We start from the raw sequence: 13,077 nt of genomic DNA on the forward strand, positions 1-13,077 counted from the left end.
CTGTGACTGGTCAAAAGTGCACCATGACTTTAAGGACACACTGTATATGTGAATTATGCCCTGGCCAGATAGCTCGGTTAGTTAGAGTGTCATCCCAAAACGCCGAGGTTGCTGGTTCGATCCTTGGTATGGGCATATACAGGAACAGATTAATGTTCCTCTTATTTTCTCTCTCCCTTCCCTCCTTCCCTCCCTACCTTCCCCTCTTCTTCTCTTTGTAAAATTAATATATATATATATATATATGTAAATTAGACTTATTTCTTTGATAGATTTGTATATGTGTGAGATCTCAGTCTTCCATGCAGGGGAGGAATGTAAAATGGTTTCACTGTTATATGAGACCAAAGGACAAAAATGAATGTAGAAATTCTGGGGGAAAGTTCTACAAATTATGAGTTCCACCGTATAAGTAATAATTATCCACAAAGTTAGTGATTTTAGTATTGTACATTTGCATAATGTAATCGAATACCATTTGCTAAGACACGCTTTAAGTTTTATTTTCTATCAGAAGAAAACCCATGTGTAAGAAATTACTAGATCAGGAATCCTTTTTCTTTTTTTTTTCCATCAAAAACTACTTCAGATTAAACTGTAATTTTGATGAATAAATGATTGGAACTGACTACTAATGAAGGATCTGAAGACCTTTTGAAAAGCATCGTTCTCTGGCCTGATCTGTGGTGGCACAGCGGATAAAGCGTGGACCTGGAACACTGAGGTCGCCGGTTCAGAACCCTGGGCTTACCTGGTTAAGGCACCTGTGGGAGTTGATGCTTCCTGCTCCTCCTTCCTCTCTCTCACTCACTCACTCACTCACTCACTCACTCTCCTCTCTAAAATGAATATCCCGAGCTTGCTGGAATTGCTTTAAAATATCTTCTGTTCCTGTCAGCATACTTCTATGAAACTAAGTTTCTCTGTTATGAGTACTATTTAAACAAAACATACATGTAGTTTAGAGATCCCTTATCTCTTGTGAGCAGCTTAATCATCAGTCCAACCTAGTATAGGTAAATTAACATTTAAGGGAGCCAGCCTCCAAGAGAGCCTTCAGGAAGCTCTACCTCCTGGTATTCACACCTATGTAATCCCCTTCCCCATTGCAACCCAGGTTGGTGTGATAGTACGTCATTTCTGAGATTGGGGCAGAACAGCTCCTTGGTTGCTATGTCACTTTCTCTCTGGAAGACAGCTACCATATGGTGAACAGCCCAGTGGAGAGGCCCACATACTGAGGAGCTGAGGCTTCTGGCCAGCAGACATGTGAGTGAGCTTAGAGGCAAGGTGTCCAGTCCAGTCAAGCCTTCAGGTGACTCACTAATGCGATGGCCTATTATTGCCTATGTGCATGCTTCCAATGAAAAACATGGGATTTTATATAATTCTTTCCTTTTTGTTCTAATTATATTATTGAAATATAATTTTATGAGTCTGAATCTAATAAAACATTTGGATTTGGATTTTTATGGCCTTTTTATTTTTATTTTTCTAATAGTTATTTATATTATAAAATATTCATCTAAGCCTGACCAGGCAGGCGGTGGCACAGTGGATAGAGCATCAGACTGGGATGCCCAGGACCCAGGTTTGAGACCCCGAGGTCGTCAGCTTGAGCGTGGGCTCAGCTGGTTTGAGCAAAAGCTCACTGGCTTGGACCCAAGGTCACTGGCTCGAGCAAGGGGTTACTCAGTCTGCTGAAGGCCCATGGTCAAGGCACATATGAGAAAGCAATCAATGAACAACTAAGGTGTTGCAATGCGCAACAAAAAGCTAATGATTGATGCTTCTCATCTCTCCGTTCCTGTCTGTCTGTCCCTGTTTATCCCTCTCTCTAACTCTCTCTGTCTCTGTAAAAAAAAAAAAAAAAATCATCTAAGATGAATTAGATTTTTTTTTTAAATATATAAAGGGGGGGGAGGTGATTCTTCAGCATTGATAGTCTATATTTGGTCCCTGTCACAGTACCCTATACTTACCTTACTGTAATGATTGTCTTGCTTGGTTATGATTACTTATACTTTCTTTTCAGTCGAAGGGCAGAGGCCATATCTGTATTTGCTGTTACATTTTTCAGTACCCAGAACAGTGTCTGGTGCTTAGCAGCTACCCTTTATATATTAGTCAAAGGAATTAACTAGTGTTTCTCATTGTGTTGAATGAAAAGTTTTTTATTATGTTGGAATAATGGTTACCTTCTTGAGTTATGAATAAGTTCATTACTATGACCATGTGTCCTCAGGGGAATGGTAATTGTTTATGGTGAATAGAAATTATTTTTGGAATTCTTGCTGAATATATCAGGTATTTTAAAAAATGCATTTTTTTTTATTTCCACAGCACAACCACTGCCTCTGAAGAAGATATCTCAAGTAGATATCCCCGAACAGATCGAAGTGGGTTCAGCAGATATACTAGGGATGCAAATGCTTCAGGTAATTTGGCCTCAAGTAGCACATTGGAAAAGAAAATTGAAGAACTTGAAAAGGTATGAATTACAAATTATTTAAGATTGATAAAATTTCCTTTTTACTTGCATAGCAGCTGAGAGAAAATAAACTGAAATTTATAGAGAGAGACGGTGCCAAAAAAGGGAAAAGAATGAGGCACTAAATGGAAGATATCATTAGTGTTAATTGCTATTTCCATATGGAGTCAAATAGCAGCTTTGAAGCACTGTCTTAAGTATATTGTCTAGCTGTATAGTGGCTAGGCATTTTCTGATTTTCTTAATACTTTCTGTATCCAGTTCTATTGATGTTAAAACTTTTAGAAGTAGAGCCAATTCTTGTGTTTTTCTTTTTTAAATTTTATTTAGACAGTTAATTTTAATGTCTAGCTGACATTGGTCAGCTAGAGTACATAGATTTAGATAAAACATCCTCAGAATTGTATTTCTTAATATTTAATATTCTCCCATTCTGCCAAGTGCTTTAATATATTGAAAATAGTCCTTGCCTTTGAAATAGTTAGAAGTGTGTACTATTCGGTGTTTATCATATCACTTATACAGATTGTCACTTGTAGACTTTCTTCTGGGTTCTGAGTTAGAGCCCAGAGCCATCCTTGCTGTTTGAAACAACTTTCTAAAATTCTTTAAATTATATTTATTGAGGTGACATTGGTTAATAAGTACAATGCAATACACAGATGATGCTTGAAATAATTTTAAGAATACTGTAAATCTATTTAGTAGTATCTTTGAGAACAACTCAGAGGATATTGGCATAAATTATTAACTATAGCAGTGGTAGTCAACCTGGTCCCTACCACCCACAAGTGAGCGTTCCAGCTTTCATGGTGGGCAGTAGTGGAACAACCAAAGTATAAATAAAAAGATAGATTTAACTATAGTAAGTTGTCTCATAAAGATTTATTCTGCCAAACTTAGCAAAAATCTGACATAAAGCACTTAGTAAGTAATTATTATTATATGCTTTAACTTGCTGCTTTATAAATTTTATAAAGTAAAGTTACTTCCCTACTTTATAAATCACCATTACTGTGGAACCGGTGGGTGGTTAGAAAATTTTACTACTAACAGAGATACAAAAGTGGGCGGTAGGTATAAAAAGGTTGACTACCCCTGAACTATAGGGTTTCAGGTTTGTTCTGTAGACATTCAACCTCTAAAATTGATTATGGTACTAAATTACTATCTTATTGTTGCAAAAATGTTTTGTTTTGCTGAACTGAAATTATTACCCCTGATATAAAGTGCTTTTAGTAAAGATTTACTTTTTAAATGTGTTTATAACATTATCATGACTTTTAGTTTACATCTGAGTTTTCACACTTGTTTCTGTAGTTCTAAATTAAAAACTTGAAGGAATATATATATATATATATATATAGTCTACCAGAAAGTTCTCTCCGTTTCTATCACAACAAGTTTCGACACGTAAGCACGTTTATTTGATGCATGTGTGCCTCTCTATTTTTATCACTTAATGTATACATACTGACATAGCAAATTAACTAAAACAAAGTTGATTCACGTTAGTCTTATGTGTGAAGCCATAGTGTACCCATGGCTACTGATAAAGTTCATTTACGCCACTGTATTGTATACGAATTTCAACAAGGAAGAAATGCTACAGAAGCATGTAGAAATTTATCAAAAGTGTTTGGTGAAGGTACAGTTTCTGATAGGACATGCAGAAGATGTTTCGAAAAATTCGAAACAGATGATTTCGACCTTTCTGATAAGCCACGTTCTGGGCAACCATCTTTGATCGATGACGATGTTGTTAAGACCATGTTGGAGTAAGATTCTTTTCTGACAACATCGGAGATCGCAGAAAGGCTTAATTCAGCTCAGCAAACCATTTTGGACTATATTCGGAAGATAGGATTGGTGTGGAAATATATTACTTAATAATAAAGTTTATTGATGGTAAGAAAAATTTGTATTTTGTTTTATTCCAAAAACGGACAGAACTTTCCGGTAGACCTTATATATATATATACACATACTTCTGTAGGTTTAAATGGGGATCTTCCGAAAGGCTTTTGGAGTACCATAAGAGTCTAGATTGGCTTGCTGGCTGACAGCAGCTGGTTAATGATACTGAGGTTAGGAGGGAAGAAGCCTCATTCTGAGTAAGACCTTTCCATTCTGCTTCTCTTTTTGCTACTGGGTCCCTTGATTTTAAATGTTTTCTTTGAAAAAGGTGTTGCATCATTTTTTGTGTGTGTATGTGTTTTGTTTGTTTGTTTTTTATTCAGTGAGAGGAGGCAGACAGACTCCTGCATGCGGCCTATTGGGATCCCCTAGCAAGCCCATTAGGAGGCGATGCTCGGCCCATCTGGAGTGTTGCTCCATTGCTTGGCAACCAAACTCCTCTTAGCACCTGAGGCATAGGCCATGGAGACATCCTCAGTGCCTGGGGCCAACTTGTTCCAATCAAGCCATGGCTGCAAGAGGAAAAGATAGAGAGAGAAGGAAGAAGGGGAGGGATGGAGAAGCAGATGGGCGCTTCTCCTGTGTGCCCTGACTAGGAATCAAACCTAGGACATCCACACACTGAGTTGACTCTCTACCACTAAGCCAAGTGGCCAGGGCTGGTTTTTTGTTTGTTTGTTTTTTAAAGCTTAAAAACCAATAATCTATTTTAGTTCTTTTATTTTATCCATTGTCAGTCAACTAACAGAGCCAGAAGTAAAACTGAGAGGGCTGGTCTTTATTTTTCTGTTTATACATTTTCATAGAATTATTTCCTTTCCTTTTTTATTAAAAAATATTATTTTTTTAATTTTTCTTTTTTTTTCTTTTGTATTTTTCTGAAGCTGGAAACAGGGAGAGACAGTCAGACTCCTTCATGCGCCCGACCGGGATCCACCTGGCACGCCCACCAGGGGTGATGCTCTGCTCACCAGGGGGTGATGCTCTGCCCCTCCAGGGCGTCGCTCTGCCGTGACCAGAGCCACTCTAGCGCCTGGGGCAGAGGCCAAGGAGCCATCCCCAGCGCCTGGGCCATCCCTGCTCTAATGGAGCCTCAGCTGCGGGAGGGGAAGAGAGAGACAGAGAGGAAGGAGGGGGGGAGTGGAGAAGCAAATGGGTGCCTCTCCTATGTGCCCTGGCCGGGAATTGAACCCGGGTCCCCCGCATGCCAGGCCAACGCTCTACCGCTGAGCCAACGGCCAGGGCCTAAAAAATATTATTTAAAAATCAATTTATTTTTCAGTTACAGTTGACGTACAACATTATATTAATTTCAGGTACACAACAAAGTAAATTTCTTAAACTTTGTATTTTTAATAAATTTGAATTTCCTCAAACAGATATTACCATTAAAAGTATTTTATTACTAACTGGTGATAAGCTAAAGAGGGACTTCATTGCATTGAATATTAGTATTTGTCAAAGATTTGTATAAATTTAGAGTTAATCAGGTACATACCTTGTAACTCCTGTATTCTTCTGATTCTCTGGTTCTTTTCTGGGATGGGAAAAAACCCATCCCAGAAAAGTGGCATAAGAAAATTAATTGGAAAGCTTTATATATCTAAGGTTCTTCAACAAATTTGGTAGATATATGCCACTAAAGTTTATAAGCCACCAATTATTTTCCAATTAATAAACTTTGTAATTCTGTTTACCAGGAAGTATTAAGAGAAAGGCAAGAAAACTTACGACTTGTGAGACTAATGCAAGATAAAGAGGAAATGATTGGAAAACTCAAAGAAGAAATTGATTTGTTAAATAGAGTGAGTATTTATATAGTTCAGTTTTATGGTTTCCTTTTTTCTGGCAATTGGATGAAATATATAAATATGCAGAAATTATTTAATTTGATTCTTTAGTTCATTTTTTTGTTAATGGGATAGTAATTTGTGGTAGTAAGAACTATCATTTCATTCTGTAAATTGATTTCCTCTGCCCAGTTATCAGTTGTATTCACTTAATATTATTCTTTTGGAAATAGACTGAGGAATGGGTTTGCTTGTGTTTTGTTAGTCCAGAGGTGAGAAGCAACTTAATCACCTCTACATAAAAAAGGAACGTAATTTCCTCAGTGAAGACCAACAGTTGCTGCTTTCTTGCCATAGGAAATTCCAAATTTCTTTGTATTTTCACTCCTTCTTTTTCTTCAATTGTATATATGTATCCTCCACTTTAGATTTAACCTTATCCCAAGAAATTATTTGTAGCAACTTTTTACCCCCTGTGTGTTTAGTCCTTGAATTTACTTCCTGCTTAAGAAACAGGTCTTAATGCTAGACCATACTTAGGTAATGGTGATGAGCAGAGATTCCATAGTTTTGCTTTTTAGATGACTTTAGATAAAAGACAGAGGAAGGAAATGTTTGCCTCGGGGACAAATGGAACAGATTTCTAAACAATCTTAACTCTTAAGAAAGAAGAGAAAATGGAGTCTTGATTTTGTGCAGAATACTAAAACGGTAGGGCATAACTACAGGTTACAGATGTGGACTCTGAAACTCAGAGTTTATCTTGTTCAAGGTCATATTAGTAATCACATAGTAACCCCCTGAGCCAGTATTTGACCTCAGGTATTCGAGAATCCTAATTCTAAGTAAGTTCTTTCATTCCTGTAAACTGTCTTTCATCTTTGTTTAGAAACAAGCATTATCTATTGAATCTGGACTATGCTTTAATAAAATCTGCCAACATTTTTGGTGTTTTTTTTTCTTTCTCTTCTCTGAAGCTAGAAACGGGGAGAGACAGTCAGACTCCCACATGAGCCCGACCAGGATCCACCCGGCACGCCCACCAGGGGCGATGCTCTGCCCCTCCGGGGTGTCGCTTTGTCATGACCAGAGCCACTCTAGCGCCTGGGGCAGAGGCCAAGGAGCCATCCCCAGCGCCCGGGCCATCTTTGCTCCAATGGAGCCTTGGCTGCGGGAGGGGAAGAGAGAGACAGAGAGGAAAGAGAGGGGGAGGGGTGGAGAAGCAGATGGGCGCTTCTCCTATGTGCCCTGGCCGGGAATTGAACCCGGGACTTCTGCACACCAGGCCGACGCTTTACCACTGAGCAAACCAGCCAGGGCACATTTTTGGTGTTGATGATGTATTAGCATTTTCTTAGGCACTGTGAGCATTAAAGAGAATAAGACACTTGCACTTACAGAGTTCATAATCTAGTGATGATATATAATATATAAATCATTTACTTCTAAATCTTAGGTAAGTCTCAGTTACAGTAATTTAGGAATCATGTATATTTATTTATTGTTCTCAACAGATTAGTTTTTTAACATCATTCAGTTTGTGAGTAAATATAAATTTTGTTTTTGTAGATTTTTAAATCATGTACCTAATTGTCCAGATACACAGTACAGTATATTGAATTTATCCAAATGCTGCTATCCAATAGCACACATAATATATATATTGACTGCTCCAAATTTTAAGTATTTTGAATTTCAAGGATAAACCTGTAAATATTTGCTTTCCAACCACTAGTAAATAGTCTGCCTTGAAATAGTATTTCTTCTAACTAAAATTTAGAGTAGATGGTCTTCATATTTACGGAATGGTTGTATGTAAGGCACTAGGGTTAATGTAGGGAACATAGAGCCAGAATCACATAACTTGAAAGTTGGATGCTGATTACCTAGTTTAGTGACTTTCATTTTTTACTTTTAAGCTGTGAAGTCTTTCACTCAAACAAAATGTCACAAAGAAGCCTAACGTATAAATTGCCCCAGATCCACTCTTCTGTAAGCCTCTGTCTGTCAGCCCCTCAGATTGCCACTCCACTACATGCACACTGGCAAAGATCACATGGTCGTAGGAGTCTGTCTGGAACTGGACCTGGATCTATTGATGCCTAATTTTACACAGGTTTTAATCTGAACCCCTGAACCGCATATTGCCCCCAGGTGTATTGTTTTGGGGGAAAGAGGGATTTGTTTTTAAATAAAAAATTAAGTTATCCTGACCAGTAGTGCCAGAATGGATAGAGATGTTTGAAATCCCGAAGCTGCTGGCTTGAGGGCGGGCTCATCCGGCTTGAGCACAGGCCCATCAGCTTGAGTCTGGGATCATTGACATGACCCCAAGGTCTCTGGCTTGAGCAAGGGGTCACTGGCTTGGCTGGAGTCTCCTTGTTCTAAGCACGTATGAGAAAGCAATCTATGAACAGCTAAAGTGCTGCAATTGTGAGTTGATGCTTCCCTTCTCTCTCCATTCCTGTCTGTCTTGCTTGCTAAAATAATGTAATCTCTGTAAAAACAGAAAGATCTGGCAAGAGTTGACTCAGATTATTGTGTTAACAATGAGAAGGAGCTGAGAAGTGGAGCTCCATTCAGGAAGGACATATTCTATGTAAAGCTGGTTTCAAAACTTGCTCTTATTTCCAAATTAATTGCTTGTATGAACTAATTGCTTGTATGTATAAATTAGAATAACTTAAAGTATTTTAAAAACTCACACATTATTTTCCTTTTTGTTTTCTTAAGGACCTAGATGACATAGAAGATGAAAATGAACAACTAAAGCAGGAGAATAAAACTCTTTTGAAAGTTGTTGGGCAGCTAACAAGGTAGAAGATTCAAGGCTCAGTTGGAAAAATACTTTAAAACTACTGATTGAATGTTACGGTTAATGCTAGGACAATATTCCTATGCTGCAATACATTAAGTATGTATATTTATTTCTAGGAAACAGTGGATGTTTATTTTAAAAACATTTCTTTTTCATTATTGGTTTCTAAAAGTATCTACTTTTTATTTCACAAATAAGTAACATTTTTCAGTTATTAAAAAGATAGGATATGTCTCTTTGGTTTTGTGTGGTATTCAAATAATATATGGTTTAAAGTCATAACCGTTTGAATATATTTTATCTATGGTAGTGTATTTTCTCCCTAAAGGAATATACATATGCTTTGTTTACATGAATTCAGATACTTTTGGGGAGTTACCTGCAAATGCCTTGTTACTGAGGTGTGCAGCCTTCATGTGTAGATGATTTAATCTTAAAGGTCTTTGTCTGCTGTCACTTGTTCTTTCAACTTAATCTAAGCAATTCAGAGTAATACAGAGTCACACTATTTTGTATAAGTCTTCTTTAAAAAGGAAAGCTATTATATAAAGTCATAAAGTCACTTAATATCATGTTCTAGTTGGCTAATTACAGAATTTAAGAGAATACTTGAACTGTGCTATAATAAATTAAAATGTACTATTTTGTATTTGAATATTGAAAAGCATTTAAAATCACTTTAGCTTCTGAAGAGCATACATTTGTAATTTTAATATAAAATTTCTTATGTAGGTACTACCTTTTAAGGTTTATAAGTGAACATGGGATATTTAAAAAGTTGCTTATTCATTAAGCCTGGAGACAGTGTACGATATAGTGTGTAAGAAAAAAAAAATTCATATTTTTAATTATCATATACATTAAAATGAAAATCAAAATATTTATCCACACTTAAAACATTTATTACTTACATTACAAAAGCATACATAAATAGAGCTAGTACTGAAATGCTTTGCTTATTTTCTAACTTGGAGAATAACACTGACACAGTTATTTCACTAGAGAGAATTACTGCCCTACCTCAAATTTAAGGGATTTTCCTCCTAACATTGGATTTTTAAAATAGAATTATTTTGAAGAATTATACAAATTTCATTTTGTCATTATTAGTGACAAACATTATTAGTGTTTAGGGTTGTTTTATATTACATTTGTGTGTTGAATAGGAAACCCCTTTCTTTAAAATAATACTAAGAAATGTCTACTTGATAGCTGAATCCCAACAGTATACTGATACCCATTTATCTGGTTAATATACTAAGTGGTTTGAACATTGTAAAATGTATTTTGGGTACCCCGCTCGTTCTTTTTTCTTCACTTGCCAAGCCCCTTCATTATTCACTGTTAGAAAAAATAGGAAGGGTGGGACAGTTGGAAAAAATGTAGACTAAATGATAAAAATCAGATGCTGAATTCTAAAACTATCTGTATGACTTAGATTGCCCCTCTCCACCCACCACTTTGTGCTTCAGAAGTTTCAACCTTAGTTGATCATCAGAATCACTTGGGTTGCTTAAAAAGAATTCCATGGCTATAGATTCTAGAGGGGTTTCTATTGAGACCCTGGACAGAATTTTTAAAGCTCTCCATCGATGTTTCTGATCATAACGTAAGTTTGGAAACAGCTGCTGTTGCCTCTTTTCCTTCTACATCTTCCATTGGAGACTCTGGACTTAACATAATTTAGCTAATAGCATTTCCCCCCTCTTAGTCTATTTAATACTCTGGTCTCCGGGAAAGTTTTCATATGTCCATATATACCTACCAACAAGTTCAGTGTTAGGTTACCAAAATTGATTCAGTTGCGTAAAGACTGCATAAGGGCATCCTTTTTTGGAGACTATTCCCAGCATGAGAACAGTGATCCACTACCCACACGGTGGGTGATTTGCTGGGTTCAGTTTCTGCCTTTGGCTGGGAGGTATGCATCTCCCTTTAGTTACCCTTAGGTATGTGGCAAAAAAATCAGTATTGCCTTGTTTCCCATTCACACTTTGGATGTTATGAAAAAGCTGTCATAGGTATCTAGATTTAAAATGTATGATTGTATTGGTTTTTCAGTAAAAAGGTATTTTGAATTTTCTATTTAATCTGAATGTAAGTAAAGGAATATTCCATTTCCCTTTTTAAAATTATACCAGTTTTTAATACTTTTAAAGATTCAGCTGTTTTAAATTGCTTTCTTTTGTTTAGTTTATCAGAACATTTCTAACAATGATATTTTATATAATAGTACCTAGAGCAAATGCAGCGCCTGAGAACTTGGCAAAGCCTTCACATGCAGTTCTTTAAAATACAAATTTATATCACATATAGATTTTTACACTGAATATTAAATATAAAGTAGGATCTCCAACATCCCTTTAAAATTTGTAAAAAAAACCCCAGTATTTTTGAAAAAATAGCTTAAATATATGTATCCCACCTTAGAAAACCTGGCTATTGTCAATAAAGTCCTAGTATTTGTGAAAGTATTAGTTCTCCTCAGAAGTAATATTTCTTATTGTTCCTGAGAATTTGTGGCATAATAAAACACATCCAAATTTGTTATGTGTATATGATATTATTTTCAAAACAATAGGTTATGAACTTTAAAACGAACATGACTTAACTCCCTGATTTTTGACATGTATTAATGAATTAATGACATGTAGAATTAATGAAGTAATCTTTTTCATTTTTCTAGACTTGTTATTAATTTTATTGCACTACAGTTACCTTTAGAGAGGAAAAGGAAGGTGTTAGGGTGTTTATTTCTAAGGGAATTTACTAAATATAGTAGGTTAGCATTGTCACACTTGATCAAGTAGTTTAAAACATAGAAAATTTAAGTTTCAGGGGCAGATACATGAAACAATGTATTCTTTTTTAAAATAACTAATTGTGGTAGAAACAATGCATTCTTAAGGTAAAACCTACCTCAATTATATGTGTTTTATGTTTTCTGGATTAATCTGGATTTTTATAATTAGATTTTAAAAAGCAAGACTTTGCATCCACTAATATTTTGTTAAATATAATACAAGTCAGTGTATTAGCCATGTCCATATATATGTTCAACACCATGAGTCAAAATTGGAAGGACCTTGCATTTGATAATTGATCTGATGTTCTTGACAATACTCACATATACAGTGATAGTCTTTCATCCTGTTTGTAGATTTATGGTCTTGAGTCTGTGTCCAGTAAGTTTCATGCAATGTTGGCACTCACATGTTTTTGTTAATAATCTGTTACAAGATTCAGGCAGATATTTTTATTTTGTAATATTAGACACCAAATATACCAGGATTTCATTGGGGGGAGTATGTGAAGTGAGAAAGAACTAGCATTCAGGAGTCTGAACTAAAAACATTTTTAGCGTCAGTTCTAAACATTCTGTTATTGTATCTAAACCATTCCTAATATGTAACAGTAAACTTCTTCTGTATTGGAATTATGCTTGGTCTCAAATAAAGGACATCCCATCAACTAAGATTGTGATTTAAATTACTTAGAACTTAGTGACACTTTTTCTTTTGTTGTTCCATTAAAGTGAAAGCATAATACTAATAAACTGAACATTTTGCTCATCATCAACAAAGGCACTTCCACCATGCCAATAACTTTCTCAGTGATGTTTCTAAGTTGGTTGTTTGGTGGTTTTATTAAGGCCTTAGCTGGGTGGTCCAGTGGATAAAGCGCCGACCTGGTACACCAGAGGTTGCAGGTTTGACCCTAGTCAGGGCACATAGGAGAGCAGTCAATGAGTCAGTACCCAACTGAGTGGAACAATGAAGTGAAATGAGTTGATGCTTCTCTTTCTCTCGCCCTACTACTTCTCCCCCTCTTATTTTCTCTCTCAAATCAATAGAAAAAATTTAAAAGGACTTAAATGATTACCCAAGAAAACCTTAGCCCATAGTTTTGTTTTTTTCTTTTTGGTTTTTTTTTTTAGGTAGAATCTCATATCATGTTAAGGTCATATCCTCATCCCCAAAATGCTTATGAGTAGTGAATGTGTGAGAAGAATATTGATAAGAGGGTTGCATTAAATCGTCATACCCATTTTTTCAGCAACT

General features: G+C 36.0%; 1 protein-coding gene across 1 annotated transcript in view; it reads left to right on the forward strand.

Moving 5' to 3' along the window:
• Positions 1-12,487, forward strand: part of PAWR (pro-apoptotic WT1 regulator) — a 125,198-nt gene extending 112,711 nt beyond the window's left edge. Inside the window, exons 5-7 of the mRNA XM_066257598.1 lie at positions 2,344-2,491; positions 6,109-6,213; positions 8,932-12,487. Coding sequence (XP_066113695.1) covers positions 2,344-2,491; positions 6,109-6,213; positions 8,932-9,018 — 340 coding nt within the window. The 3' untranslated portion in view covers positions 9,019-12,487. The remainder of the gene's footprint in view (positions 1-2,343; positions 2,492-6,108; positions 6,214-8,931) is intronic.
• Positions 12,488-13,077: the final 590 nt, after the last annotated feature.

This window comes from Saccopteryx bilineata, chromosome 2, assembly GCF_036850765.1.
Source record: "Saccopteryx bilineata isolate mSacBil1 chromosome 2, mSacBil1_pri_phased_curated, whole genome shotgun sequence".
Lineage (NCBI taxonomy): Eukaryota > Metazoa > Chordata > Mammalia > Chiroptera > Emballonuridae > Saccopteryx > Saccopteryx bilineata.